Below are 26,335 nucleotides of genomic sequence, written 5' to 3' on the forward strand. Positions count from 1 at the left end.
TTCCTCTCTTTACATGAAATCATCGCTTTCGTCAGGAATAATTCTAGCAATATCGCACGGGACACTGCCAGAGTGCCCTCATCTCCGTAGTGTGCAACCAACTTGGAAGCAGGTCTCCAGTGCAGAGGCCGGATCTCGTCTCGAGATTGCCCTACAGCACCGATGCCAAAGACTGCAGGTGACCCGTGGCAACCTTGATGGGAAGATGTCCCTCCCAAACAAGATATTCTGCCACCATCTCAAGTGCTGGCATTTCTGATAATTCGGGCCGGATTCCCGGCTGCTACCGTGAACGGGGGTATGTCCTGCAAAGCATCGTCAGGAATGGCTCCCTTCTTGTCATCTAAGCACGAGAAGAACGTACCTTGGTTACCACCGAGCCCGCGCCGACCGTGGCGCCCCGGCCGATTCTCCGACCAGGCAGAATGGTCACCCCGCCACCAATCCAGACATCATCATCTATGAAGATTCTCTTTCCGGTCTGGGTACTCCTGCTGCCATGTCGTTGCGAAGGATCGGTAGACAAAGTGGCTCCGTAGATGCTGACATTGGGCCCAAGGTAGCAATTGTTGCCAATGCTGACCTCGCACGGGTCAAGGATCGTGCAGTTGCGGCCAATGAAGACGTTGTTGCCCAGCCTGATATTGTAGCCATAGTCGCACGTAAAGGGCCCTTCGACGACAACATCAACACCCATGCGGCCGCGGCTGGTTACTGGCGATACTTGATGTACAGCAAGATTGATATTCTCCTTGGGGTCCAAGATGTCTCCAAACAGGCGCATGCGTTCAAGATTCGACACGCCCGCAAGTGGATTGATCGAGTTGTTGAACCGCCAACATGCAGTGCCACACCGCTGACGCTCAAGTCGCAACTCCTCATCCATGGGAGAGTATCTCAGCCCGGCAAGCATCTCCTCCTTTTGAGTCCGCGGCCTGGCCTGCATCGTGTGCGTCATGGCTAACGGCGAAGGAACATAGGCATTTGATGTCGCGGCGAGATGGCCATTGGGGCTGAGAGCGTTTAGCCGCGGTAACGTGCTTGAAAAAGGAGCATCGGGACGTGGCGTGTCAGGATGCGGCGTCTTGGGGCCTGACCGGGCCACATCCTGTAGCCCTGTGACCCTCGGAAACTCGCTGCTTGGACTTGGCGCCACGGCACTCGATGGGGTCTTGAGGGTGCTCGAGGTGCTGATCGCGCTGGTGGGGGTGGCATATGCGTTAGCTGCCTGTGCGAACGCCGACAGTGTCGACATCTTCCCGTTAGGGCTGGTTACGGACGTGGTAGGGATGGTCGCAGGTGGGCGCTCGTCAAGGACGGGAGCTGGGCGGTTAGAGGGGAAGTCAGTCTGAATTGTTGGGCCGCGATATCCAGGCAAAGAGTTGCGCTTGGCGGGTTGGTGCGGCGTGTAAGTCGGCTGCTGCTGTTGTGGCATGCCATAAGCTCCTGGTGGCACATAGGAAGGATCCTTCGACTCCAGCGGAACTGTCGCAGTCTTGACCTCCGCCTTGAAATCCCGGTTTCCATTCGGGTGATAACCCGTACAGATAAAGCCTCCGCGGAAGCAGTTGTTGCCTGCGTCATGTTAGCGAGAATAGAAACACGAAAATCGAGAGCTTTGTGTGAGTTCATACATTCCGGCTTCTGCTCGTCACACTTCTTCTTCCTGCGCCTACACGTGAAGCAGCCTGTTTTTGTTCTGTGGCTAAAGTTCCGTTTTCTCTTGCTGGGGTTTGATTGGCCTGTTGCGTCGTTTCTCTGTTGCTCGTTCTTGTCGCCGAATGGCATCATACTGTCATCATCTTCTGGACTCGAGACCGGGTCATCTGGATCCTCTACGTGGATTGTGTCTCCCTCCTGCGTCGGATCCCTGTCTCGGTCGTCGTGCCTGGCTGCTCCAGCGGATGTCGGCTCCACGTCTCTTTCGTTTTGTATCCGCTGATCCTCGGCTTCTCTAGAGCTCCAAGACTTTTGATATCTTCCTCGATCATCTTCTCTTGCCTCTTCCTGCCTCTCAGCAGACGCAAAGTGAACAGTTCGTGCTTCTGCCCGTCCGTCAGACCTGCGGTAGTTGTCTGCATGCCTGGCGGGCTCGGGAGAAGTGGAGCGCTTCCGCTTCACTGGAGAGTCAAACCCAGAATCTCGGTTATGAATGTACTGGTTATGCCTGCCATCAGGGGAGCCCTGGTTGTGTCTCAGATAGGAGCTGTCCATCCGAGCACCAGATCGCTGTTCGTCATTTTCCGGATGATGCGGCGGGGAGCCCTTGTGCGTGGCAGAACTTCTGGAGTCGCCGCCGTTGAGCGCTGTGAAAGCTGTCATGATCGATTTGGTGCTATCCCCACCACGTGTTTCTCTTGACAGGTGCATGCGCTGTTGCTCCCTCAGAGGCGTGAAAAGGTAAGACAGAATGTGCAAAGTGCTGGGCGGGTGTAGCGTGCTGCATTAAGCTCCCACAGCTGCGCTGATAAGTCTAGAAGGGTCAAAAACCGACCAAGACAGACCGTCGTTTGGGCGCGTTTGTCAAAGGACCGGTATTTGCTGTCACCCTAGAGCGACGGTAAAGGCCGATGCTGGGCACCACGAGTGTAATCCGGTGACTTGAGCGGGTTCAGATTTGTAGACGAAAGGACCAGCGACTGAGATATTTCTGTGACGTAGCCTTGGCCAGAACACCGGCCGAGGCGAGAGTGGCTTGGTGGTTAGGCGACTTTGTTCAGTACAGAGATGTGGTGGCGGCTGATCATGAATTGGAGACCGTTGACTGCACGGTAGAGCTCAACGTCCTGGCTATTGCCGGCCTCAAAGCTGATGGAGTCGCCTGAGCACTGGTGAGAGTTGGGTAATGAAGTTCCTTGTCCAGCTTGAGCTGTGACCCATGGGCGGGCGATCGTAGGATATTTGCGCCACAAGCCGGGCTAGATTGTCTGGCGTGACGACTTGGGCCGGTAATTGAAAGCGAACAATGGGCCAGTCCCTCTAATCTGGCGAGCGCGCGGCTTGCGGTAGCGGGTGGATCCGTCCGTGTCCCGCGAAGTCCCAGAGCACTGGGAAACCGATTCGACACTACCGCCTCTCCGAACAGTAATCAATTCTCCCAAAGCCTCCCAGAGCTTCCAATCCCCAATGCTTCCTGCTACTCGCTGGCAGTAGATTCCACAACGCAGACGTCTGCGCTGCAGTGGTCCTGGTTTGGTTTCGCTCCTGCTGGGCCTGACGAGATGTAGATCGCACGCAGGCTCTCTGCTGTCCTTCGGCAAGGTTTCTGCAGCCTCTACTGTCCGCGATACACGACGTGACTTGCGGGATTCTTCCAGTTGACCCGTTCCCACAGTGTGTGTGCGGAGGGAGAGCTCGGTGCTTTGACGAACTAGCGCAGCCAGTTGCTCACTGTGGAAAGACGTGCCTCGTCAAGCCAGACGGATAGAACTGGACGAGGGAAAGAGAGACGAGTCTTTGGCGGCGGATGGTGGCGAGGCGACTTGGACGACGAGCAGGGCTGGCTGGTTATTGAGAGGATGTGAGAGAGGCGACGGGGAGGGCAATGGCAAGAAGACGACAGCCGGAAGGTGAGGGGCTAAGACGATTCGCGACGAGACGGTGAATAATGGGCAATGCCGTCCCGGCCACGCACATGGGTAGGGCCATATTAGCATGGCAGGCAGGCTGGTTGGCTGGCTGGCTGGCTGGCTGGCCGAGCGAGCAGCGAAGCGGGCGAGTGAGCACATGCACGCAAAAGTCGCAGCAAGGGCGGCAGCGGCAGCAAGAGCAGGAGCAGGATGGCACGCACCCGCACCCAAGACGCCGGCATGGCCCCGCGCTAGCGAGGCACGGCGCAGGACAGGCAGGCGGAAGAGGGCATCCAGCAGACGAGACGCGAGGGTATCTTTCCATGGATCCTTCCCGCCCAGGCCACCCCTGCGCGCTCAAGCACGACCGAGCCAGGGGATTGCGAGGGTGGCACCCGTGCCAACTGGATGGGCAGGGGCAGGGGGCATCAAGTGGCCAGCGGCGGCAGGCGAGGGTCTCAGCAGTACGGTGCTGGTACTGGTACTTGTGAGCTGCCGCCCGGCGAAGTATCGACGACTTGCTCAGGACCCTGGGAAACGGCTGGAGACAGCGTTGGCATGCCCCACATGGGCATTGTGCTCCAGCGCCGGCCTCGGTAACGGCCCTGGGCATTGCAGGGGCCACATGTCGCACCCACGCTGTCGCGGCTAGGCCGGCCGCTGCCCTCCTCCGCGGCATCCGCCTCGTGAGCGCGCTTGTGTACCCTCCGGTACCTTGCCCGAGACCCACCCTCATGTCGCGCCATGTATACGTACCATTATCCTTTCTGTGTTTCTTCCCAGCCATCCCAGGCCCGCTCGGCCCAAAACGACGAGCAGGGGTCTTACTGTTACCGCGCGAGAACCACCTGTGTGGTAGTCACTTTGCGAAGCCCATGCTTGACGTGCCAGAGTAACTGGCGGTCACCCACTGCTTCCCCCGTCTCGGCAGCATCTCCGCAACAAGACGTTGAATCATGCATGCAAGCCTGCGTGACTGTGCGTCGAGTGTGGGACGCCTGCAATGCCTCGAGGCCCCATTCAAGGCCGCGACTGCCACCATGTGGTTCGAGGGTGCCTTGTTCCCAAGGAGCTTTGGCCCGCGCTTGCGAGGATGTGGAACACACAGGTGCCGATGCCGCAAGCATGGAGCTGTCAGTGTTGGCTCGCTAGTCCGGTCCCCCCTCCCAAAGGAAAAAAAAACCCTGCCCCATGAGCTCATCTCACTAAATGCGACAAGCGCCCGCCAGGCGAGCCGGAGTTTTCGCCATGGTGGGTGTCACCTGAAAAGGCACGCCAACTCGATCAGTCATGGCTATGACGATCTACATTGTCTAGACCTGGCTGGAGTCCCGGTGTAAGCGGCTTATTTTTCGTCCCGGTAAAGGGCTTGGCACTCGAATCACGCGGTCCGAAACTCAACAAAAAATGGGCGTTTCCTGGCTGCGAGCTTGGAGCCGATGCATAATGTTTCGTCACGTATATGCTCCTCTGGGGTGCGCGTATGTGTATGTAAGTGTGCGTGTCGTTGACGCCCTCTTGACAAGCGTGATGAGTCTCACATAACGCATATAGGCGACTGATGGTAAGACCTGGAGGACGTCAGCTTGCATACTTACATGGCGCTTCGGTTTGCACCCTAGATTGTGGTCCAGAAGGATTGACTTCTCCGGGATTATGATTCGCTCATGGCTCTGATTCGTGAAACATCCAGGCGGGTATGGTCGAATGCGCCCATGCCAGATAGGCGCGCGATACGAGTCCGGGCCCGCTGCCGCCTGGGACGAACAGCATGTCCTGTCTCGTCGTGATTGTGGAAAGCTGCCATTGTGTTCGAGTGGGCCATGGAACCGGCGTGGCTTTGACGGCGAAAACCCTGGGATAACGGAGCGACGCTACTGCACCTTTGGGGTTGTGTAAGTTGAACCGCACATCATGCGACTCGTAGGGCCCGCAGCCATGAAAGGCTGGGGGCAACTGGGTCACATGCACCAAAAATCGAGCTCTGCCAGGCCTGATCCTATGTGCGTTGTACGTGCTCTGGCTCCTGACCATATGAGGCAGGCGGGCGTGCCAGGGGCCTTGTGCTGGTGCAGCGAATAAGAGTGTGTAGACAGGGGTGCACCACTGCTGCCACAGGAAATTCTGACAACCCTGCCAGCTTCGGGTTGGAGAAGCTGGAACCATGCATGACTGGTCGTTGCTGGCTCTGCAATGCCTAGAAGGACACTTGCTCCGATAGGTCTAACCACAGCATTGGAGCCAGTTCCCAAAGTTCCGAGTCGTAAATAGAAACGCCAACACCAGTGATGTAATATGGCCTGGCGAAGGTTGGCGTCAAAGCCTGTTGGCTTGAAACGACCCTCCCGGTGACGTGCTTGTCGTTGCTGCCGCGCAGCAGGCCTCCAATGCACTCGGAGCTCGGTGCGCTCGACCCAAAGCACAATCCTGCATGATATCTTGGAGACTGGAGGTCAAACCAAGCAATATTACATGCAGGTTCGATTCTGTTGTCGTGAGCGTCGAACCAATTGCAGCTTGCAGATGTTGTGCACTGGGGGCTGTCGCAAAAGAGGGGCCGGTGGTGATAATCAATTAGAAGGGTCGGCGTTCTAGACAAGACGCGCCGACGGGCACCATGAGCCGCAGAATTGAGCCGCCCCGATATCGTCTGCTCGATAGTTTTCATGGCCCGTATTGTGAATATTTTCCTCTTCTTTTTGGTGTCCGCCGGAAGAACCTCCGAGACCTTGGCTGCACGGGGCTTGTGGCATCATGATCAGCGGGTCCATGAAATTAGCGCAGGACCGAGGGCGTGGTAAGATGATGGGGACGGTCGGGAGGGTGGCAGCGTGCCGCTGGCGCATGGGCTGGAGTCACGGAATGTGGGCTGCCTCGGTGGCACCAGAGTGTGGATGGACTGACGCCGGAGACGCGACCATGGAGGGAGTGGCCCTGGACGGGCGATCAGGCCATGAGCCCGCGTGCTCGCGGCATATCAACTGAGGCGGCGGGGAGCGAGGGCTAGTGTGCCAGACGGTCGGGGCCGCGCTACTGGTGGCCAAGATGGAGGCTGTCGGTCTTGGTGATGCTGGGCCGCATGAGGCAGCAGCCCTGCACTGCACTGGGCTGGCTGGTGCTCTGGTGTTTCGCTTTGAGAAAACAATAAACTGCCTCCACAGGTGGAAAGACTCGCCGCTAAGCGCCTTGTTCCTGGCCAACGCCAAAGGGATGTGGGGCCCCAGGCTCGTTTGGGCGCCGCGGATGAGCGGCGTCTGGCCGGACGACTCGTGATTGGCCCGGGCGCAGCCAGTGAGGGCTGTCTGTGACACCCGACGAGCCCCACTCGGCAGTCTGGCAAGCACCGGACCGGGCGCCGCCAAACTCTGGCGCCCGCGACCGCTGGCCCAGCTCGGATGAATCGACCCGGCCCAGCTGCTAGTTAATACCATGGTAGCAGTCTGGCGCTGCTTGGTGATGGTGTCAAGCACGACGACAAGTGCCTGCATCGGCTCTACATACAGAGCAAGCATGCAGAGCAAGCGGGCTCATGATGATGCAGCGCCCGCCGGTGCTGCGTCTCTCCCAGGCCGCGCCCAGGTCAGTCGGCCATTGGTGCATTGTGTGCCTGACTGACTCGGCTCGCTCGAGGGCTATTCCGAGCACCACCAGACCGGGGTGCCTCGTGGCACGGTACGGGTTCCCCGAAAGTCGCTTGTGTCGACTGGTTGCGCAGGCTGCTGCAGGCCGTGCTGCTGCCGGGCACCAGCCAGGCAAAGACGGCAGATCACGATGCAATAGGCTATCACAGCGGCCAGGCTAGTGCCGAATCATCACGGTCGCATCGCACCCCGAGGCCCCTCGTGACAACACCAAGGCAGCCCGCCCGTCTTGTCGTGTCGTGCATCTGGTGCCGCCTTCCCCACGGTTGATTGAGCTATTCTAGGAGCGCTCCCCCCTCTTTGAAGCAACTGCAGGCTTCACACGACGCATCAGCATGCATCTATCTATCTATAGTCCATCCCCCCAACTGGCAGACGGCCGACCGCATCTTGGATCTCGCATGATGTTGGTGCTGCTATGCTCAGGACCCTGTCGTTTTCGCTGGCCATGATGCCCCAAGTCAGCACGTCTCGCCACGCTTACGCTCCAGCACTCCGTGGGCTAGCACAGCGCCGCCGACTGTTTGTGTGCCGAAGCCACGCAGGTTGCCCGCGTGTTCTCTGCTCGCCTGTTGGTGTGGTGGCCACTGCACGTGGGCTGCGCCTTGCGTCTGGGTCGGCTTGACCAACATGTTTGTTCGGCGCTGCGATCGTGGTGGCAATCGCCAGCTGCGACTTCCAAACAGCCAGCACCGCGGCGCTGCCGGCATGGACGACGGCGCGACGGCGAGAACTGCTTGGGTGAGATGAGCTCATAATTTAGAGCCTCGCAGGCCACTGCCGTCGGCTGCGTTCCACCTAATTAGCTTGGATCTCTACCGCTCCAGCACCAGTCGCTCGCCCTACGGTCAAGCAACCACAGCCCGCGTCCTCCGACTGCCGCCGCACCCACAGTTGCAGACGCCAGGCCCATCGCGCCGGATGTGAGCCGCCCAGCCGACCTTTGGGGCGCCGTGCTTGGCTCGATGGTTTGCTCGGCCGTGCAGCAACGGACTGGTGCCTCGCCACTAGGATACCAATCGAGCGCCGCGCACCGAGGTGGCGCCAGGACCCTTGCTGCTCAGGGAAGCGAGCTGGCTGCAGCCAACGTGTTGGGGGAGAGCTTCACTCCAGGCCAGCACCACTCCAAGACGGCATGTGCTCTGTTTGTGCGCGGAAGCCCCGTTGCCCCTCATTACTGCATCAGCACGCGCGACATTTTGGTGTTGTTGTGCGCCATACTCAGCTCGAGACACGACCTCGAAGAGGCATGAGCACCCACTCAACAGATGGTGACAAGGCAGACCGAACCTGCATCACATTCATGACATCACCATCCGCTGCCCCCAGACCACGCATATCCCAACAGTACCGCGAGACGAACGTGGACCGGCACATCGCCATCGCCGAGAGCCACGCATCTAACTGAATGCCAGGGCATGATTGGAAAGAAATCACGGTGCATGTGTGCAGCTTACTAACAACCCTGCTCATTACTTGGGTGCCGGTAAGTGATGAAGCCATCAGGACAATGCGGCTCATGGTCTTCACGGCTGCATATCCTTCGAAATATGCCCTTTGACGATGGTCGCCGTTGATATGGCTTTTGTTTCATAAATCACAGACAGCAAGTGGGTGCTGGCCCTCCCTCTCCCATCCTCTCCTCTCGCCGTGTCCAGTCATTTTTGCTAACCGCCGCCGTAGACGCCAGGCTGGCCCAGGGTCCACGCCCACTTAACGTGGGGAGCCAATCAGCACAGCTTGCAACCGCCCTCAGCACGACAAACGCTACGATTGGCACTCGACGACGTCAAGAACTCGTGGCAATATCGCTGTACAGATTCTAGAAAACTTCCTTCCCAGCTGCTCTGCATACGCGCCGGCCTCTTATTATAGAATTGCCAGCAATCATCGGTCCGCTGACGCACCTGCAAGACAGATACAGATTTCACGGCGGCAACTCCGCGGCAAGCCTGGCCACCCAATCACGTCTGCGGACATCTGCTGAAGCAGAACGTTCTGAGGCTCGTCCGGTCTCGTCCCGTGCCATCTGCCTGGGTCTATATCCTGACCCCGGCGTGACGCCCTCTCGACAAATGTCGAGACCCTTGTCCGAGGCGACGTCAACGAGCCAGTCAGGTCGTTATGCGCCGAGAGATCAGGTTCATGCGGTGCCCTTGTACGGATGTTCTCGTCATGGGCGTTTCGTCCGGAGCAGCAGCAAGCATCGTTGCCAGTCAGATCCTTGCCGCCGGCTCGTCTTGAGCCATTCTTAGATCCGTACCTGCATCTGAGGGCGACCTCATGCACGACAGATGCCAGATGCCCTGTCGCCTAGGCACCGTTGCCGCCGTCCATGCTTGCTGCACGTGGTTCCCTCGTCGTCACATAGCCCCCATTGGCCCTGGCACACGTGTGTCCCGGCGGCTCGGAAAGGGGACCTGAGCCAACGTTCACGCCATGCCAGATGACATCAAGGCAGCCGTAGCGCCCACGGTCCCTTGCCCAGCCAGCTTGGGCGGTAAAGTACCGGGGACATGGCCGTGTAGAGCGACAGCCTGCCTGCCGCCGCCGTCTCTGATGTACCAGTACAAACGACTAGACGGTTTTCTTCAGTGGAAGCGCCTGCCCCGTGGGAGAAGCCCGGCAGGGTATGATATGCAGGAGTAGGCCAGGTGGGTATCCATGCAGAAACGCTTAATCAAACGTCACACCGTTGGCGTTTGGGGGCCGGCAGTGCGGAGAAAAGGAGACTGCCACCGCCCCAAGTTGGCCAGCATCTGGCTCGCGCCATGCTGACCACGGACAATCAGCATGTGGGAAAGGAGGCCACCCTGCGAGGTTAAGTGCGTCAATTCTATGCACGTAGCAGACTGTGGCTATTTTGAGGTGTCAAGCTGTGAGCGAGGTCCTGGACTTCAGCCCCGGTAGGAAGGTGGGCAAGTGACAATTCCATGACTCCCACTCGTCTCCCACAGGCAGACCGCCCTGCATTCCGGACTGCTTGTCAGATCCGCTGGCTTTAGAAACGAGGGTCGTATAATCGTATTATCCTCGGCTGCAAGTTCTGGCGCCAGAAATGTCTTGTGATAGTAGGCCTTCCGTGCACTTTATGCCGTGGCGATTTGAATTGTGATCCATTAGCCATCTACGCGGCAGCATTCGTCCGTTTGAGCCAGAAGATTCAAATAATGACGAGGACGTGGATTTGGCGGCTCTGGAGAATCTTCGCGACTGTATTTCCTACACATGTCAAAGAACGACAAAGCATAGGACTTTGAAATTTGTGGTGGGAAATGCCAATCAGTCATCCATAGAGGAGAGAGATGACGGATCTGACCTCACTGCCGGGCAGTGACCTCTATCTGCAGAACCACTGCCCTCCCAGGCTCCAGACTCCAGATCTCTGATTGCAGATTGTAGTTTTGCAGTTGGGGAAAGAGAGAGAGGAGGGAGAAAAAAGGAAGAAAAAAAAGACCGGCTTGCTCAATATACCCTTTCGGTTTGAAGAACCGGAAAAAATTTATCGGGGCAGCGATAGGCCTACTGAAAAATGGCCCATGGTATCATTCCCATTCTGGAGCCGGAGGCGAGTTGGACAAAGGCGAGTTTGCCACATCTAGTTCATTCTTCAAGTACGGTAGTGATGGTAAAGAATCGCCTGCTCGAGAAATCCAAGTCTGAACCCGTGCGCGCTTTGGTCGTGAAGCCGAAGTAGAAGTAGGGATGTGCCACGCTTCGAGCAAGCAACCGGAGTGCTCGACTCCATTTCATAGGGGTGGGAAAAGGAGGCTGTCTAAGCTAGGGAAGAGGCTCACGATGGATTAGGGATATGGCTCGCTTCTTATATTTCCACCCAAAGACCGTAGGGCGCGATATATCGCGGTATGGGCGTCATCTGTGATGGGGTTGTCTCGGACAAAGGACCGTCTCAAATCTGTTGCCTAGGTGTATCGTTGCGCCAACGTATGAATCGTCTACCATGCTTCTTTCCGGAGTGAGTTCCGGCACTTGATGCTCCTGGTGGCTTATCTCGCAGTTCGGACAACAAACGAGATGCCAGTGCGGGCCGAGGTTGCCGGTCGTGTCACTGGATACTGAAGGAAGATTCGGGATGGTCAGGTTGTACAGCTCACCAGTCCCTGCCACAATGAGTGTGATTTGTGACTTCATCATGAGGCAAATCATTATGAGGAAAAGGAGTGGGCTTGTCATGTGAATCGACCGGGCGACTGGCCTGGGAGGTATACCCATCGCTTATCCCGCTACTATTTAGTACGCGCCACCGTCTCTGATACAGTACAGAAGTGATGATGAGCGGGAGACTCAAGTATTGCAGGCCCGAAAATGGCCTCGCAAGGCACAGGAACCACGATTGCACAAGGCCCCGTGCTTCCGCGGTGCTCCTCTAGGTTTCGAGAGGCGGAGAACTTTGCCATGCCAGTGATGTTTCCTCGTGGTTCTCGAATCACGGAATAGAACGGGACAGGAGACTAGCTCAGCATCAAAGCGTCTGTGGTCAAAGTTGCGATATTTGGTATCCTTGTAGAATATGACAAGCTAGGAATCCCCCTTTTAACCATGACACACGATCAGAGCTGACGATATCAGGCCAGCCACAATGGAGTACTTGCTATGGAGGCAAGCACGTTGTAAAAGAGAGGAGGTGCTTCTCAAAGTCGGGAGATAAGAGCACGACAGGGACAACTTCGTCTTGGGAATAGTATGCTCCCGGACCCTTGCATCCTTTGACCGTACGGGTAAACCGAGTTCTCATAGCATCCTTGCATCATAGTTACTAGAGATCGTTATCGTTGAAGTTCACATTATCAATTTCCATGGCCTGTATGCAATGGCCAACAGGAAATGTGACAGTGCGTATTCTTGTGCGGCACGGCTGTCAATATCTCGCGGCTCGAAAGGCTGACACGGGGCGGCCGAAAGATGCAAATTCGTGAGTAGTTGCTGCTGCCATTTAAGTTTCCCAGGGGGACAGACACTTGTAAGTTGAGATATTTGTCCCGAGCGAAATATGGTCCTGAAACAAGGCAGCTGCAGCTTTGCCGGGAGAAAATGAAAAAATAACATGCAAACATGCCTGGAAGAGAGTCCAAAATCGTCGGGTTACCTCGAGTACTCGAAAAGCGAGCGAAGCTGTGACCGAGATGCAGTCCGAATGCCCGGTACTTCTCAACGAGTTTGTCGTTCTCGTTGGTGCACAAGGTTGCGAGTGCCTCGCACCACCCAAAACATGAACACTGCAGACACAAGTGCCGAGGGTCCTCATTCAGACTCAGCTACTTCGTGTTGCAACCTTATGTTGTAGTATTGCCTACCACGCTTTGAGGAAGGGCCTGCTTGCCACACCATCATCAGAGTGGTGCGGGACTGACAGTCAACATCCCCCCTTTGAGCTTGTACCACCTACCGAGTTCGCTTCGGCCGTGAGCAGGCAGTACGACCTGGATAAATGCGAGACAACGAGTTGAGACACGGGAGTATGTCGGCTTGGAACTCACTGCCTCCAAAACGCGACGCCAGGTCCAATATTCCGCCTCCGGAGCTCAGAGGTCGATCGATGCGCGGGCCCCAGATGGTTTTCAATGGAATGCACTCTGACGCTGCCTTGATTCAGATACCGGCATAGGGCAATGTGACGTGCTTACTTGTGTGACGCCACCCGATCTGACGTTCCGCGGACTTAGTCAGAAGCCAAGGCGTTGTGGGCTGCATCTGTGCGAGCTGTGTGTGACGTGCGTCTCGGGAGGTGCATACTTTATGTATTGGGCCCTAAAGACCTGACGGCCTGGCCCTGGCCTGCCCATACGTATGCGCCCTGGAATCCGGTGCTCCGCTGCAAAAGGGCTGGGCTGAAGAAGCCCGGTGTGCAACATGCATACACATGTGCATGCAGAGAGAGAGACAGACATCTTTCCACTTATAAGGTTGGCCTATAATTAGAGTATGCATGCTTACGTCAAGGACGCGGGCTCGGGAGCTGACCGGGTCCCGCTAAGTCCGGACTTTTGTCGCACTCTCTGGGGTGTGGTCGGTCAGTCAGTCAGTCAGGGCCAGGCCAGGTCAGCCCAGCCCAGCCAGAAGAGCCCGTCGGTTCGCCTCGTCTAGCCTGCCATTTCCCGATGTTAGCTGCCGAGGACCTTGATGAGGAGGAGGAGGAGATGTGACTCGCTCGGAGGCCCCCAAAGGCGCAGCGCAGTGCAGGGCCAGGGCCGGGGCCAGGGTTGGCGCGGGAGGATCGGGTCGGCCAGAGCTGAACCTTGTCCGGGAGCTGCTTCTTGTCATTGCAACTGCTTGTTTCCCCATTGGAGAGGAGAGGGATCTTTACTTTTACCTAGTACACTCCTTTACACCTACATGCCCGCTTCCCGCGGTGCCGAGGTCGTGGATGACAGCCATGACAGGAGAGCAGCACAGCACTCCGCGCGTTCCTTCCCCTCGGCCAGCCAAACGCCATCACGGGGTTAGTAAGCAGGACCCACCTGCCTCGCTCGACCTACCCCAAGCTCAGTAAAGCAAGCCCCGTACCGTAAGGTAAGTACGTAGGGCAAGGATCTTGACTAACGCAAGTAGCACGCCCGCTCGTGTCTGGCGTTAACTCCGCTTTGGTGGCCCCCGACTGAATTGCCCGGTTCCTTGTCCGCCCCGCCTGCCTGGGCACGCCCTCCCAAGGTCGCCTTCTCCCGGTAATCTCCTTGCTCGCTCTTCCCAAGCCCCGATCGGGGACCGCTTAAGTCCAGCTTCGCCCCAAGCCCGTCCCAGGCCCGACTTACACGCCCCAAGACACAACGCCGGCCCCTCTTGTGTCGCCGGCCACCACCAACAACACCACCACCTCCACGCCCATCGCCGGTTGTGCTGCTGCTGCTTTCGTGGACCGCGGGAAGCCTTGTGGATTACGACCTCGCGCGCAGGGGAACTCGGGCCAAGGTAGAGAGAGCTACAGCCGCTCGACCTCTGGACGCCACCTTCGTCCCCCTCCTCTTCCTCCTCCTCCTCCTCCTCCTCCTCCGGCCGCCGTGATGGATGGCCGGCCTGGCAGCTTCGCTACAGGTGTCTTCCGCGCGCTGCCATCCGATACCGCGCCGCGCAAGATCCAGAAGCGCAACCGTCCGCCCGTCTCGTGCCTCCTCTGCCGCACCCGCAAGGTCAAGTGCGACCGCCAGCAGCCCTGCGAGCGTTGCGTCAAGAGCGGCGAGGCCTCCTTCTGCGAGTATGCGCCCCGCGCCCCGCGCAAGCCAAAACCGTCTTCTCACGACCCGGCTGGCCGCCCTTTGTCCAGTTCCGCCTCGGCTCCGGACCACGGCCATGCGCCCGGCAGTGGTGCTGGTAGTGGTGTAGGCACTGGCCATTATCGTGGAGGCAGTGGTGGAGGTGGCAATGTGGTGGGCACCGACGCAGCAGCGCGGCCACTGCTGCAGATGCGTCTCCAGAAACTTGAGGATCTTGTCCACGGGCTCGTCCAGGCACCTCCACCGCCGCCGGCGCCGGCCACAGGCCTGCCTCATGCCGGGTCTGGCAGTGGTACGGCGGGCGGACCTGGCGCTGGTCTGCCGGTTGCCATGAACACGCCACGCAGCCTCGACCACCAGCCCACAGACTCGGAGAGCCGCTCCTCCGACTATGGCTCGCCGCCGAGCTCGCACATCCCTGGACCGTACGGCGCTGGCCAGAATGCCACCCGCTTTGGCGAGAACACCTTTGTGGGTCCGTCGCACTGGGCGTCCATCCTCGAATCGATCCAGGACATCCGGGGCATCATCGCCGCAGAGTCAGACGACACCCTCCGCAGCCCGTCGCCGCCTCCGCAGCACCATGTCTCCAGCACATCAGACATCCTATTTAGCAGCTCGTCCATCACTCTGGAGCAGGCCGTCTCGCAGCTACCACCCAAGCACCGCACCGACCAGCTCATACTGCTCTACTTCCGCTCCAAGCTGGCCGCGGCGAGCTACATCCACACGACAAAGTTCCAGCGCGAGTACGACGCCTTCTGGGAGCGCCCGGCCTCGGCAAGCCTGCTGTGGATCAGCTGCTTGGCGTCAATGCTGTGCACGGCGTCTTCCATCTCCGTGGGAAATGGCAATGCCGTTAGTGAATCCGACCCAGCTCACCCGGCCAAACTGGCCGTACTGGGGAAGAACTGCCTCGTGGCGGGCAACTACCTCTCTGGCCGGCCGTATGCTATCGAGGCGCTGATGCTGCACGGCATGACGGAAAAGGCGCGCACCAACGAGATCGACCTGAGCCTGTGGGCCAAGTTTGGTGTGCTCGCGCGCCTGGCGCAGCGCATGGGCTACCATCGCGACCCGAAATATATTGCCAACGTGACGGCTTTCGAGGGTGAGATGCGCCGGCGCGTTTGGTTCTTCATCGAGGTGTTTGACGTCATCTTCTCGTTCCAGCTGGGTCTGCCGCCCATCATCCACAGCGATGAGTGCGACACGGAAGCACCTAGTAACCTCTACGACTCTGATTTCGACGAGCACACAGCCGTCCTGCCGCCGCCCAGGCCAGCTACCGAGCCTACGGCCACGCTCTACCTCTCCTGCAAGTTCAAGCTGTGCCGCCTGCTCCGCGAGGTGATCCGGATCAACTCGTGCATCCGTGGTCCGACGTACGATCAGGTCCTCGCGCTAGGGGACAGTATCCACAGTTACCGCGCGCAGATTCCGCCTCCTTTGCAAATCCGCCCCGTGAAATCGTACAGTTTCACTGATCAGTCCGCCGATATCGTGCACCGGCTACTACTGGAGATGATGTACTTGCGCAGCCTGTGTGTGCTGCATCGACCGTATCTGAGCCGAGAAAAGGGCAGCCCGCGGTACGAAGTCTCCCGGACCACCTGTCGCGAGGCGGCGCTGCGGATGCTGGACCTACACGCCGAGTATGAGGCCGAGTCCCGGCCTGGTGGACGGCTCAGTGATGAAAAGTATATCCTGAACAATTTGGGCGGTCACGATTTCTTGATGGCCAGCATGATCTTGTGTCTCGACCTGACAGAGAAGCTGCCAATAACGTGAGTTATATTCCTATTGAGGCCCCCTCGAAGCCCGCGGGCACAGATCGACTGACTCCCGAGCCTTGCAGACCTTCTGAGAGATCAAGAATCATGACAGCTTTGAGCACATCATACAAGATGTGGTCGGAGCGCAAAGCGGCCTCCAAGGAAGCTGCGCACGCCACGCGCGTGGTCGGTGCGATCTTGCGTAAGCTCAGCATGCAGGATATTTCCGCACCACAACCACAAGGACCACAACAATCGTCAACAACGAACGGTTCGCCCGCGATGAGCGGGCCACTAGTCAACCTCTCGCGCCCGTCCGCCACAACTGTCGACAACAGGACATCCTCACCACTATCACACCCCACCACAGCGGCTACCACGACAGGATCGCCTTCATCCTCCTCGCACGCAATACCGCGTGACGGCTCACTAGCGAGCCTCCTCAACAACGACACGACTACCACAACACAGCAATCCGCGCTTATAACACCACCGCTCAGCACGTCCCCTGCAATCATGGCCCACGGGAACAACAGCACACCGTATCCCACCGCGACCAGCGGCAGCGGCACATACGACCAGCGGCCCGCGGGATCAGGCACCGCAACGGGCACCGGACCAGGCAACGGCAGCGCCTTCTTCCTGCATGGCAGTTATCCCGCGATCATGGACCTATCGCACGTGGACTTTGGCGACCCTGGGCTGTTGCCGCTGGACGATGTGCTGAGTAACCCGAGCTTGGTGGACTGGGTGAGTTTCTTCCGATTTCCTTTCTTAAAAGCTCAGCCTCGATCCTTATGTTTCTGCACAATTTCCCTGTGGACTTTTGTCTCTGTCGGGTTATCCCCTTTTATCCTCTCAAGGTCTCTTCGCTAACCACGAATTGTTTTGAAAATCAGGCATTCATTGATCAGATCCTGCTCGATAACCCGGAGGGCGGATTCAGGGCTCTGCAGTAAAGTTGAGATGGCGGCGCAGTGGAGGCATTCCAGCAATTCTTACGCGCAAGACTGTGTGACCACTAGTCGATCTGAAATTATCGGGCGGGGAGGGGGTGCGATAAAGTCAGGACGTAATCAGGGCGATGCTCGACAGGGACATACCTAGGGGAGGAGGAGAGGTATGGAAATCACAAAGGTTCGGCCCGGTTTGAGACAGTGTGCTTTGTCACACACACTCACCCTCACACACTCACACACACACACACGCATACAGAGAGAGAGAGAGAGAGAGAGAGAGAGAGAGAGAGAGAGAGAGGAGAGGCGCTGGAAGATTCATGAAAGGAAGAAAGGATGGTGGAAAGGACGAAACTTGTCCATCAGTCTGTCCTAGAGGAATTCGGCGACACATGGGTGGCATGTTTGTGGACTTTGATCCAGGATCCAGGGTTTCTTTTATATTTTATGAGGCGAGGAGTACGGCGAAAATTCTCGAGGAAAGTCAATAGGGCATCTTTGATCGTGTAACCGGTCTCATCGCATCCCGTCGTCGGGAGGATCAAAGACACAAAAAAGTATTTTCTTGGTTTAGAATACGCGCTGTAGGAATACCAACTTGTCTTGATGTTCCTCGGAGCTTGCTTCTCGTCTTGTGAAACGCTGTTGGGAATTATGCCATCTACCACCGTGATGAGAAACGCTCAGTGGTCTGCTAGAACCCCCCAAAAGTAGGAATTCTCCATTCGAAAGGGCTCGTTTTCCATGGCCCTGGAGCCAGCACAGCTGGTCCTGCTGCCTATCCGCCGCGATCTAGGGCAACCCACCCCGGCCATAATCACGCCGCCATGGCAGACTGCTTGGCCAACGGAGTGGCGTTCTCGGTGGCGGCCTCCATGGCGGCGAGGAATACCTCGAGCCAGACCGGGGGGTTAGCTTGGTTCGTTATGTCCTGGAGTTGTGGCTCGTGGTGGTCTTGGAGCATCTTTCCGTAGGGGGGTTGCTGCATAGGCCATGGAACAGCACTGCTGACGACAGCACCTCCTGCTCCACCACCACCACCAGCAGCAGTGACGGTATCGCAGAGATCTGCCGCGAGGCCGGATGCACATAACATGGCGCCCGGGTCATGCGCGCGCGCGTGTTGCTGCTGCTGCTGCTGTGGAGAGCCTCGTTGTACTACTGCAGCCGGCTGAGCATGAACGACACCGTACTCCTCCCAGAGCTCCCGCACGACGCTCTCTTCCCGCGGGTTCTCGTCCCACTTCCACGTGTGGAGGAACCTCCTGAAGCTCGTCCACTCAGTGATGCCCAGGATCCCGCTGATCATCTGCAGCTTCTGCGCGGCCTCTGCTCTCCACAGGTCTATCTGCGCCTGGGCCTCCCTCGCCCACCCCGTGCCGAGCATGTCGGCGGGGACCTGCACGGTCTTGGCGGCCGCGGACGCGAAGACGGCAGCGGCGAGGAACATCGGCAGCGGGTAGCTGCCGTTGAAGAGGCCGTCCTGTTTCTGCCTCAGGTTCCTCAAGAGACCCTCGACGAACCAGCTTAGCATGAACACATCCGTGTCCTCGGGGCCCAGGGTTGCGAAGATGGCGATGAAGCACGTGATCCATCGCCCTCGGCTTTCTACGTTGCTTGGAAGCGAAGAGAGAGGAGACGGCTTATCCGGTATGGCAGAAGTGGGTGACTGCCCGCCGTCGTCCAGGAAACCCAGCCCTCCCAGAACTCCTCCCAGGGGGGCCATGTTGTTGGGGAGGACACCACCCTCGCGCCCAGCAGTCAGGACAGTACCGATGTTGAGTCGACCGAGGGCAGGGTTTCCCTGTTTCTGCAGGACCCTCCGTGCTTGCTTCAGCATGAGCGTGAACGCGCACAAACCCAACGAGTTCCCGACGTCGACAGACCCGATCATGCTGTGGAGGCCGTCTACCGAAATTGTGTTGGTTCTCATCCTGTTGAGAATCTAGGTCAGACACAAGTGCCACCCCACACAAGACTGACAGCCAGAGGCGAACGCGGTTGAAACAGACAGGAACAAGACAAAAAACCAGGCGAGACTTACATCTGTATAACGCTCTGCAGGGCATTCCTTTCTTTTCGGGCCCTCGGCCCGTCCCTGACCTGCATGAGCTTGGCAAGGCCTCGCAGGTGCGCGCCTGCGATCTCGCGGGACCCGAGGCCACTCTCTGCCAGGACAAGACAGACTATCGCGAGGACGGTCCTCGAGTCTGTTCTCGTGCGGTGATTCTGCAGCTGCTGGTTCACGAACTGGATTGTGCTGAGCTTGTGGTGGATGAAAGGCCTCTCGATCATGGCAAACGGCCCTGTGTTCCAGGTCCAGAGCACAGACGATAATAGCAGGGCTCCATGTAGCAGCGCAGGTTGCGAGACGGCTCTCTTGAGGCTGTGTGATGGTGACGTGGAGTCAATGTCAGTCAAAATACGGGACGAGCGGTCAAGGGGATGGTCCGCACTGACATGAAGTCATGAGGAGCGTTGGCCTGTGGACCGCCACATCGGGTCGCTAAGCATTGAAGAAGTAAGATGTAAGCTGGCATCCTCGCTTCATCCTGTCCATGCACGTTCCCGCATCACGGATGGCCCGATTGACTTACCTATATGGAATAAGAATCGAGAGCTGTCGTTCATGGGGACCGGGTAGCCGACGAAATGATGCTTGGGAAGTGAGTCCTGCACCAGTGTGAATACCTGTGCGCCACAGGCGTTCTGGTCATTCTTGGTGCCATATTCGCAAGTGAAGCCTTTGACCAAGCATAAAGAGCTGCGACTCTCCTATTAGTCACGGAAAGCGTAAACGGACACGGAAAGCCCAAGTACAGGGCCGTTTCCAAACGGAAGGGAGAACAGGCTGCATGCATATCATATATAGATGGATGATGTGCTCTTGCTCGGGGAACATCGTTCCACTCACCACAGCGGCTTCCTCTCATCACAACGCATGTGCTTCTCCTTGCACATCAGGCAACCATTGCGGGACCTCTTGTGGGCACGGCGTCGACGGGGTTTAGGTCCTGGGGAAGTCATGATGCAAGAGGGCACAAGGCAGAAGCTCTTCGCAATGGTTGCTGGGGACGGAAATTCTGGTTATGGCGGCGGCTGCGGATTCACCGGGACCGGCCTCGACCCATAACTGCTGCTTTGCCGTTCTGCTGCTCGGATGCGTGGTGCGATATTTCCTACACAAGGGGCGCTTTTTGCCAGTAATCCTCGGTTCTGAAATGGCAAATGCGCTCGAGATGTTGAGATGTTGAGATGCTTTGAGGGTTGCGCACAGGGGCGTGGGTTAGTCAGCGTTGACAACAAGGCAAACGGATGACGGATAGTCTGATGATGGTGACGACGGCGAGGGGAGAAGCCTCGATCCTAGGGGGGCTCCAGACACTGCTTTAATCCGACTGCACGCCGGTGGATGGCTGCAAAATCGAGGATGCCTGGATGGGCCGTTGCTGTCCATGTGTACATGGATGTCCGTGTGTCTGACAGGGTCCCGAGGTCATCTCAGGCGATCATGCAGCCGACATGCACCTACAACAGGGCTGTGCTGAGCTGGACCGGGGTCCTGATTGGTCACAGAGCCGTTAGGGAAGGAGCCACTTACCTGCCGCGCAAATGATAACTTGCCGGCCCGCCCGTTCAATGCTTGCCCCAAAGTATAGTTAATGTGTCCTTGATATCGCACCCTGAAAGCTCGACAAGGTCAATTCGCCGTGGGTGTAGTAGTACCCTCGCTGCTGCCACCACGGGCAGCCAGTCAAATGTGCAGGATGCCAGAGCTCGTTGCTGGCAAGGGTAGGCCCTTGCGGCGAGAGATGTTGAAAAAAACATATGCAAGCCCCAGAGTTCCGTTGAGGGGTCAAGAAATCAGGCATGGTGACATGGTGTACAATAGAGGGCGAATCGGCCGGTGCTGTTGGCTCATTGCCGGGCGAGGGACGTGAGATTTGAGTGTCAGCGCGTGCAGCGTGGCTTAGCCCCCAATGAGGTGGTGTTGGCAGGCTCAAGAGAACCTATCGAAGCGTCCGGCCGCCACTTCCTGTCACTTACTTGGGCTTTCGCCGTCAAGAACATGACTAAGCGAGCCCCTGACGTGGGTGGGATCCCGACTGTCTGACCTTGAGATGTGCACAGTCCTTACTTAGCCTGGGGACGAAGTGCCTTTTCTGGTCGTTGCAAGCATGTGTTTCGATCGTGGCGGCTATATCATGATCGCGAGGGAAGATCCAGAATGGTGTCGATGCGCAAGTCTCAATTCTACGCTCACACTTGCGGCAAACACCACACATTTCCGACTACCTGCAATGCATGGCTTGTCCTCACCAGTGTCAAGTGGCATAATCCGTGGCGTTGCTCAGAACATGCAGCCTCGGAGGGAGGCAGATACTTTATCCTTTCCCCAGGGGATTTATAGGAGTAACTATCCACACTGCACACGTAGCCACATCGACGGGTGTTCATGGTCTGGGCCAATCGCAACACTTCAAGCTAGATTTTTGACTAATATGGCGAGTTGACCAGAAAAGGGAAAAAGTAGAAACACGCTGTTGAAAGCAATAGAATTCGACAGAGTCACAAGACAGACGTGCGAAGCAATTTCCAACACGGTGGATTGCTGAACAGGGACGGGTTGCCCATTACGGGGGTGCCGCGTTGCCCGCCATGAAGGCAGCGAATGCTCGCTGAAAGCACCATGTTAGCAATGACGGCAAAGATGTCTCGCGAGAGAGGAGGACTGTAAGAACTTACCGGGTTCCTCGTCTGCAAAAACACAGTGCCGGGCCCGGTGAATTTGCACACCAGGCCCTCACCGCTGGCGAACCCAGCAATGATGCCACCACTCGCGACACGCTCCATGACATACTTTGTGTTCCACGCGACAAGGTGGCCGTTGTCGACAATGTACTTCTCGTCCGGCATCAGGTCTTTGCGGATGATGGCGCCGAAGCTGGCAATCCACATGAGTCCCACGCCCGAGATCTTGTTGACCCAAAGCCCCTCGCCGCTGAACATGGCCTTGCCCAGGCCCTGGCGCTTGTAGTCGCGGATCACGCCCTGCGTGCTCGCCACGTACGAGTCCTTGCCGACGCTCCACGACTCGTTGCCATTGAGCCGAATGGTTGTGATGTCGCCGAGCGCACTCGGCGCAAGAAGGACCTCACCAGGACCGATGAATGTCGAGTGGCCGATCTCGCCGCCCGCGACAATCTTCTTGAGCGACATCTTGTACTCGCCCTTCAGCGTGACGGTCGGACTCATGGCAATCAGCACGCCGGGCTTTGCGGCGAGCGGACAGCCCATGGCGAGCTGGATCGTGACAATCGTGTTGCAATCGCGGTGGCTGATGCGGTACGAGCCGCCATTAAAAGTGCCGACGTCGTCGACCGTGGTCGCCGTGTTGGGAACGTGCGCGGGACCCGGGTGCGGCCCGGAAGAGGGGCCGCCACCAGCCGCTCCAGCGCCAGGACCGGGCGATGCCATCGGCGAGCTCAGGGCAGCTCCAGGGCCCCCGGGGCCCTTCTCCTGCGGGTAACCACTGGGGGCATTTGGGGTGGACGCCTCGTACGAAGGTGCTGCTGCTGCTGGTGCTGGAGGTGGAGGCGTCGCTGTGCTTGCGATGCTGCTGCGCAATGGCAGCTGTTGGTGCTGTCCCGGCGCAGGCGGGGCGTGGAACGAGACAGGCGTGCCCGCACTCTGCGGCGGCGGCGGGGATGTGCTCTGCTGCTGTGGCTGTGGCGGCGGAGGATAGCTCTGCTGGTGCTGGACCTGGGGAGGAGGCGGGTAGTTCTGCGGAGTCGGCTGATGTTGGGGCGGCGCCTGGAATTGTTGCTGTTGCTGTTGCGGCGGCAGCGGGTAGCTTGGCTGGTGGTGCTGTTGTGGCGGGGGAGAAGGGTAGTGCTGCGGCTGCTGCTGCTGCTGGAGGTGAGGAGGCGGCGACGCATAGCCTGGCCCAGCGCCAGGAGGCGAAGGGTACGACTGAGGCTGGCCGGCGGGAGGTGAAGTTGGCGGCGGCGGATAATTGTTGACCGGTCCTGCCGACGCAGGCGGAGCTGTCGTTGTTATGATCGTCAGCCTTGGGAGCGCGGGGCAGACCGGGGAGGAGTGGTGAGCTGTTGATCAAGCGGGACTTGTGACTTACGAGGATAGTACTGGCCTGACATGACGGCTGCTTGTATTCGACGGCTGGCAAGGTGTCTCAAGGCGCTGCTGAGGGCTCAGGGAGAGAATTGAAGCAGGAGAGAGATCCGAAGGAAGAGGAAGAAGCTCGAGCAGGAGCTGTCAAGGTAGCTCAGACGCAGGGGAACAGGCGAGCTGACGGCAGTGGACAAGGGTCCCCCCCACCTCACAAGGCTGTCTGCCTGTCTGCCCTGCTGGCTGTCTCTGTCGCGAACTACGGTTGCGAAGTACGTAGCGTGCGTAGAAGGTGCTTAGGATCTGCAGAAAGGAGCAAGTTGTATCTCGAGGGCTTCCAGTGTTGCTCTTCTCACTGGGCGAAGAAGTCGATTGATGTCGACAAGAATGCTCGCCTTTTCCACGCGAAAGACCTCAAGGGCTTACTGCCCACGCCACGACCTGGAACAAATCGAACGCTTCCCCGGAATGGTCGAGACGACTGGTCCGCGCGACAAGGGTCCAGTTGACAGCCAAGGTGGTTGTTCCACCAAGTGGCGATCCAATCAGTGCCTGCGCCAGCCGCCGACTCTCCTGGCGTGTGGACCCGCGCTGTAACCTGGCGGCTAAGTCAGACACACATCTTACCTCACCTCACGACGCAACTGGACAGGCCATCATTAGTCTCGGGAATTGCTTGGTGGGCCAGCCCTTGTTGAAAGCCCAAACAGGAATTCTGCCTGACTTGTCGGAGCGCATTGAGTCCAATTGTCTCTAGAGGCCCCGAGCTTAACATCTATGAAGCACTTTCAATGTACAGAGTGTTCTCGTTGGACTACAAGCCTGATGGGTATAACATTGGCCAGGGTTCTTGATACATCTGCCTCCAAGTGCTACTTTTTCTGTCGCTTCGCGCTCTTGTCGCTCACTGTGCTCATTTCGCTGGCGCTACGCTTGTGACCGCCGCCGCTGCTGCTCGGCCGCGCGGCCTTCTCTTCCGCCGCCTCCTCTTTGACGCCATCCCCGTTTTGTCCAGCATCAGGCTTTCCAGTGACACTGGTGCTCGCTTTGTCGGCCAATGGTGATTGCTCATCCTGGTCATTGTCGCCTTCAGTGGCATTGGCCTTGTTTGCACCGTCTGGCTTGGCCGCATCATCAGTGCTTGCAGCTGGTTCGGCATCCTTCTTGTCCTCGGTAGATGCAGCTGCAGGGTCCTCTGTCGTGGTGATGCCGTTGGCTTTGTCCCGCTCCGCCTTCTTGGCAAGCTCGATCTTGAGCTCGCCGTCCACCTTGTCGTTTACCTTGCGCAAGTCGAGCAAGACTCCGATCGAGTTCAGGAGTTTCTCCATTTCCTCAACCACTGGCCGTGTTGGCATGTTCAGCCTGCTGGGTATGTCAAGCTCCAGCAGCGTGTTGATGATGCGCTGGTGCTGAGCGTGGCTCTTGGTTGTGAGGATTTTGTTGATCTTCTCGTATCGGAAAGTTGGGCCTGTGTGCAGGCGGTCGTGATGTGATACACCGTAAATGCGCTCCTCTTCTTCTGTGAGCTTCTTGCGCTCGGCCGGAGGCGCCGCTGGCGCACCTTTCTTGGCAGGTCGCTCCGGCCGATCGGCATTGCCGACTGAGTCTCGGTGTCCGCCAGCAGTCGGTGGCGCCACAGTACTCTCACGACGGCCCTCTGAGGCCGGTGTGGAAGCCGCCTGAGCTGACGGTGGTACTGCCGACGCGGGTGTCTGTGCATTGCTGGCGTTGGCTTCCATGATGGACTTGCGTTTCTTGGATTTGTCGACATTCATCAGTGTCTGCAGCAGGTTCTGTAGGCCGGCACTGGTCTTGAAAGCATTGATGTCGTTCTCGGCTTGTGGGTAGTCGAGGCGGTCGTAGAGTTCGCGGCGCTCTTGGTTGAACTTCTCGGTGCGAGCCAGGATGCGCCGCACTTCAACAAGCAGGTTCTCCTCCTCGCGTGCCTCTTCCTTAGAGCGGCTCATCGAAGACTCGGCGAAACGCTTGCGCTGGAGTTCGCTATGTGGGTTGAAGCTCGTCATCTTTTGGTAGAGATCAAACTCTGGCGATGACATGTGCTCCGGTTTCTTCTGGGCGGCCATGATCTTGGCTGCCACGTCGTAGTATCGATGCTTCAGGTCCTCCATCGTGCGCACTTTCGCGGCCGGGACAATAGCCTGTGCCATGTCGACTTCTTCGCCGTCCGCATTCCTGCCCGCGTCTCCAGGCGCGTATTCGTACCGATCCCAGATGAGCGGCCAACGCAGATCAAAGTCGCGCACAAGATCAAACAGGTAATCCGTCTCCTCTTTCGTCCACTCCGCACTAGTCAAGGTCGACTCGTACAGATCATCGCTGTACTGGGGAACGTCCACATGTACATTGAACTTCGCGAATGCCGAGTCCTCCGTCTCCACTGGCCGAGCGACAAGCGCAGAGCTGGGCTCTTCAGACTCTCCATCAGGCGCTGGCTGTGGCTGTTCTGGCTGGGAGGGCGCTCTCGAAAGGTCCTCGGTCTGTTTCCTCCAGTGTCGCAGGAGCAGCGCCTGGTCGTCATTTCGCGCCGAGTTCTGGAATGGCGAGAGGACCCATTTCGCCGCAGGCTTTCGGCTGCCGAATCGCCTCTTCTTGAAAGTCGAGATCTCGGGCACGATCGCTATCGGGTTGTCGCCGCCGAGGCTCTGCACTTCTCTAGCCAAGCCTTTGAGGTTGGGGCGTGCCGCGCCAGTCTTCTGCTTCTTTGATGGCCGAGGCGCGGCGCCGTCTGCCGGGAGGTTGAGCACGTCGCGTATATCGTGAGCGGCCATCTTTCCGTGCCTCGGTGTCCGTGTTCCGCGAGATGGTGTGAGATTACTGAGCCCCAAGCTGCGCGCGGCGCTGTGGGAAAGTCACGGACTGTGGTTTACATGCGACCGAGGGGTGTGACAGTTCTATATGCGAGAAATCGAGGTGGTGACTGTAGCTCGGGGAGTTGATGATGTGCACGTTTTGATTTCGGATGGCCTGGGTCAGCAACGGCGGGCAACTTTTCTCCAAGTCGCTTGATTGATTGAC

General features: G+C 58.1%; 6 protein-coding genes across 6 annotated transcripts; 2 read left to right on the top strand and 4 right to left on the bottom strand.

The window, feature by feature from the left end:
- Positions 1-343: 343 nt before the first annotated feature.
- B0I36DRAFT_352181 (uncharacterized protein) lies at positions 344-2,322 on the bottom strand (the record flags this gene model as incomplete). Its single annotated transcript, XM_046157087.1, has 2 exons — positions 344-1,575; positions 1,677-2,322. The coding sequence occupies 2 exons, from the start codon at positions 2,320-2,322 to the stop codon at positions 344-346; spliced, it is 1,878 nt and encodes a 625-aa protein (XP_046009513.1).
- A 5,294-nt stretch (positions 2,323-7,616) lies between these two features.
- B0I36DRAFT_433775 (uncharacterized protein) lies at positions 7,617-8,463 on the top strand (the record flags this gene model as incomplete). The annotated part of the gene is made up of 2 exons (XM_046162676.1): positions 7,617-7,951; positions 8,197-8,463. The coding sequence occupies exons 1-2, from the start codon at positions 7,841-7,843 to the stop codon at positions 8,461-8,463; spliced, it is 378 nt and encodes a 125-aa protein (XP_046009514.1). The 5' UTR covers positions 7,617-7,840.
- A 5,766-nt stretch (positions 8,464-14,229) lies between these two features.
- Positions 14,230-17,173, top strand: B0I36DRAFT_365884 (fungal-specific transcription factor domain-containing protein; the record flags this gene model as incomplete). Its single annotated transcript, XM_046159211.1, has 3 exons — positions 14,230-16,226; positions 16,298-16,964; positions 17,114-17,173. 3 exons carry the CDS (start codon positions 14,230-14,232, stop codon positions 17,171-17,173), a joined length of 2,724 nt encoding a protein of 907 aa, XP_046009515.1.
- Positions 17,174-17,766: 593 nt separating this feature from the next.
- Positions 17,767-20,389, bottom strand: B0I36DRAFT_156503 (uncharacterized protein). The gene is made up of 5 exons (XM_046148601.1): positions 20,085-20,389; positions 19,768-19,934; positions 19,631-19,676; positions 19,215-19,556; positions 17,767-19,104 (listed from the first exon to the last, which is right to left on the bottom strand). Exons 1-5 carry the CDS (start codon positions 20,195-20,197, stop codon positions 17,988-17,990), a joined length of 1,785 nt encoding a protein of 594 aa, XP_046009516.1. The 5' UTR covers positions 20,198-20,389; the 3' UTR covers positions 17,767-17,987.
- A 1,415-nt stretch (positions 20,390-21,804) lies between these two features.
- B0I36DRAFT_376110 (tryptophan RNA-binding attenuator protein-like domain-containing protein) lies at positions 21,805-23,328 on the bottom strand (the record flags this gene model as incomplete). The annotated part of the gene is made up of 3 exons (XM_046160424.1): positions 21,805-21,849; positions 21,917-23,217; positions 23,307-23,328. 3 exons carry the CDS (start codon positions 23,326-23,328, stop codon positions 21,805-21,807), a joined length of 1,368 nt encoding a protein of 455 aa, XP_046009517.1.
- A 643-nt stretch (positions 23,329-23,971) lies between these two features.
- B0I36DRAFT_330337 (uncharacterized protein) lies at positions 23,972-26,320 on the bottom strand. Its single transcript, XM_046154826.1, has one exon. The coding sequence runs from the start codon at positions 26,086-26,088 to the stop codon at positions 24,172-24,174; it is 1,917 nt and encodes a 638-aa protein (XP_046009518.1). The 5' UTR covers positions 26,089-26,320; the 3' UTR covers positions 23,972-24,171.
- Positions 26,321-26,335: the final 15 nt, after the last annotated feature.

This window comes from Microdochium trichocladiopsis (genome assembly GCF_020744255.1).
Source record: "Microdochium trichocladiopsis strain MPI-CAGE-CH-0230 chromosome Unknown B0I36scaffold_8, whole genome shotgun sequence".
Taxonomy (NCBI): domain Eukaryota; kingdom Fungi; phylum Ascomycota; class Sordariomycetes; order Xylariales; family Microdochiaceae; genus Microdochium; species Microdochium trichocladiopsis.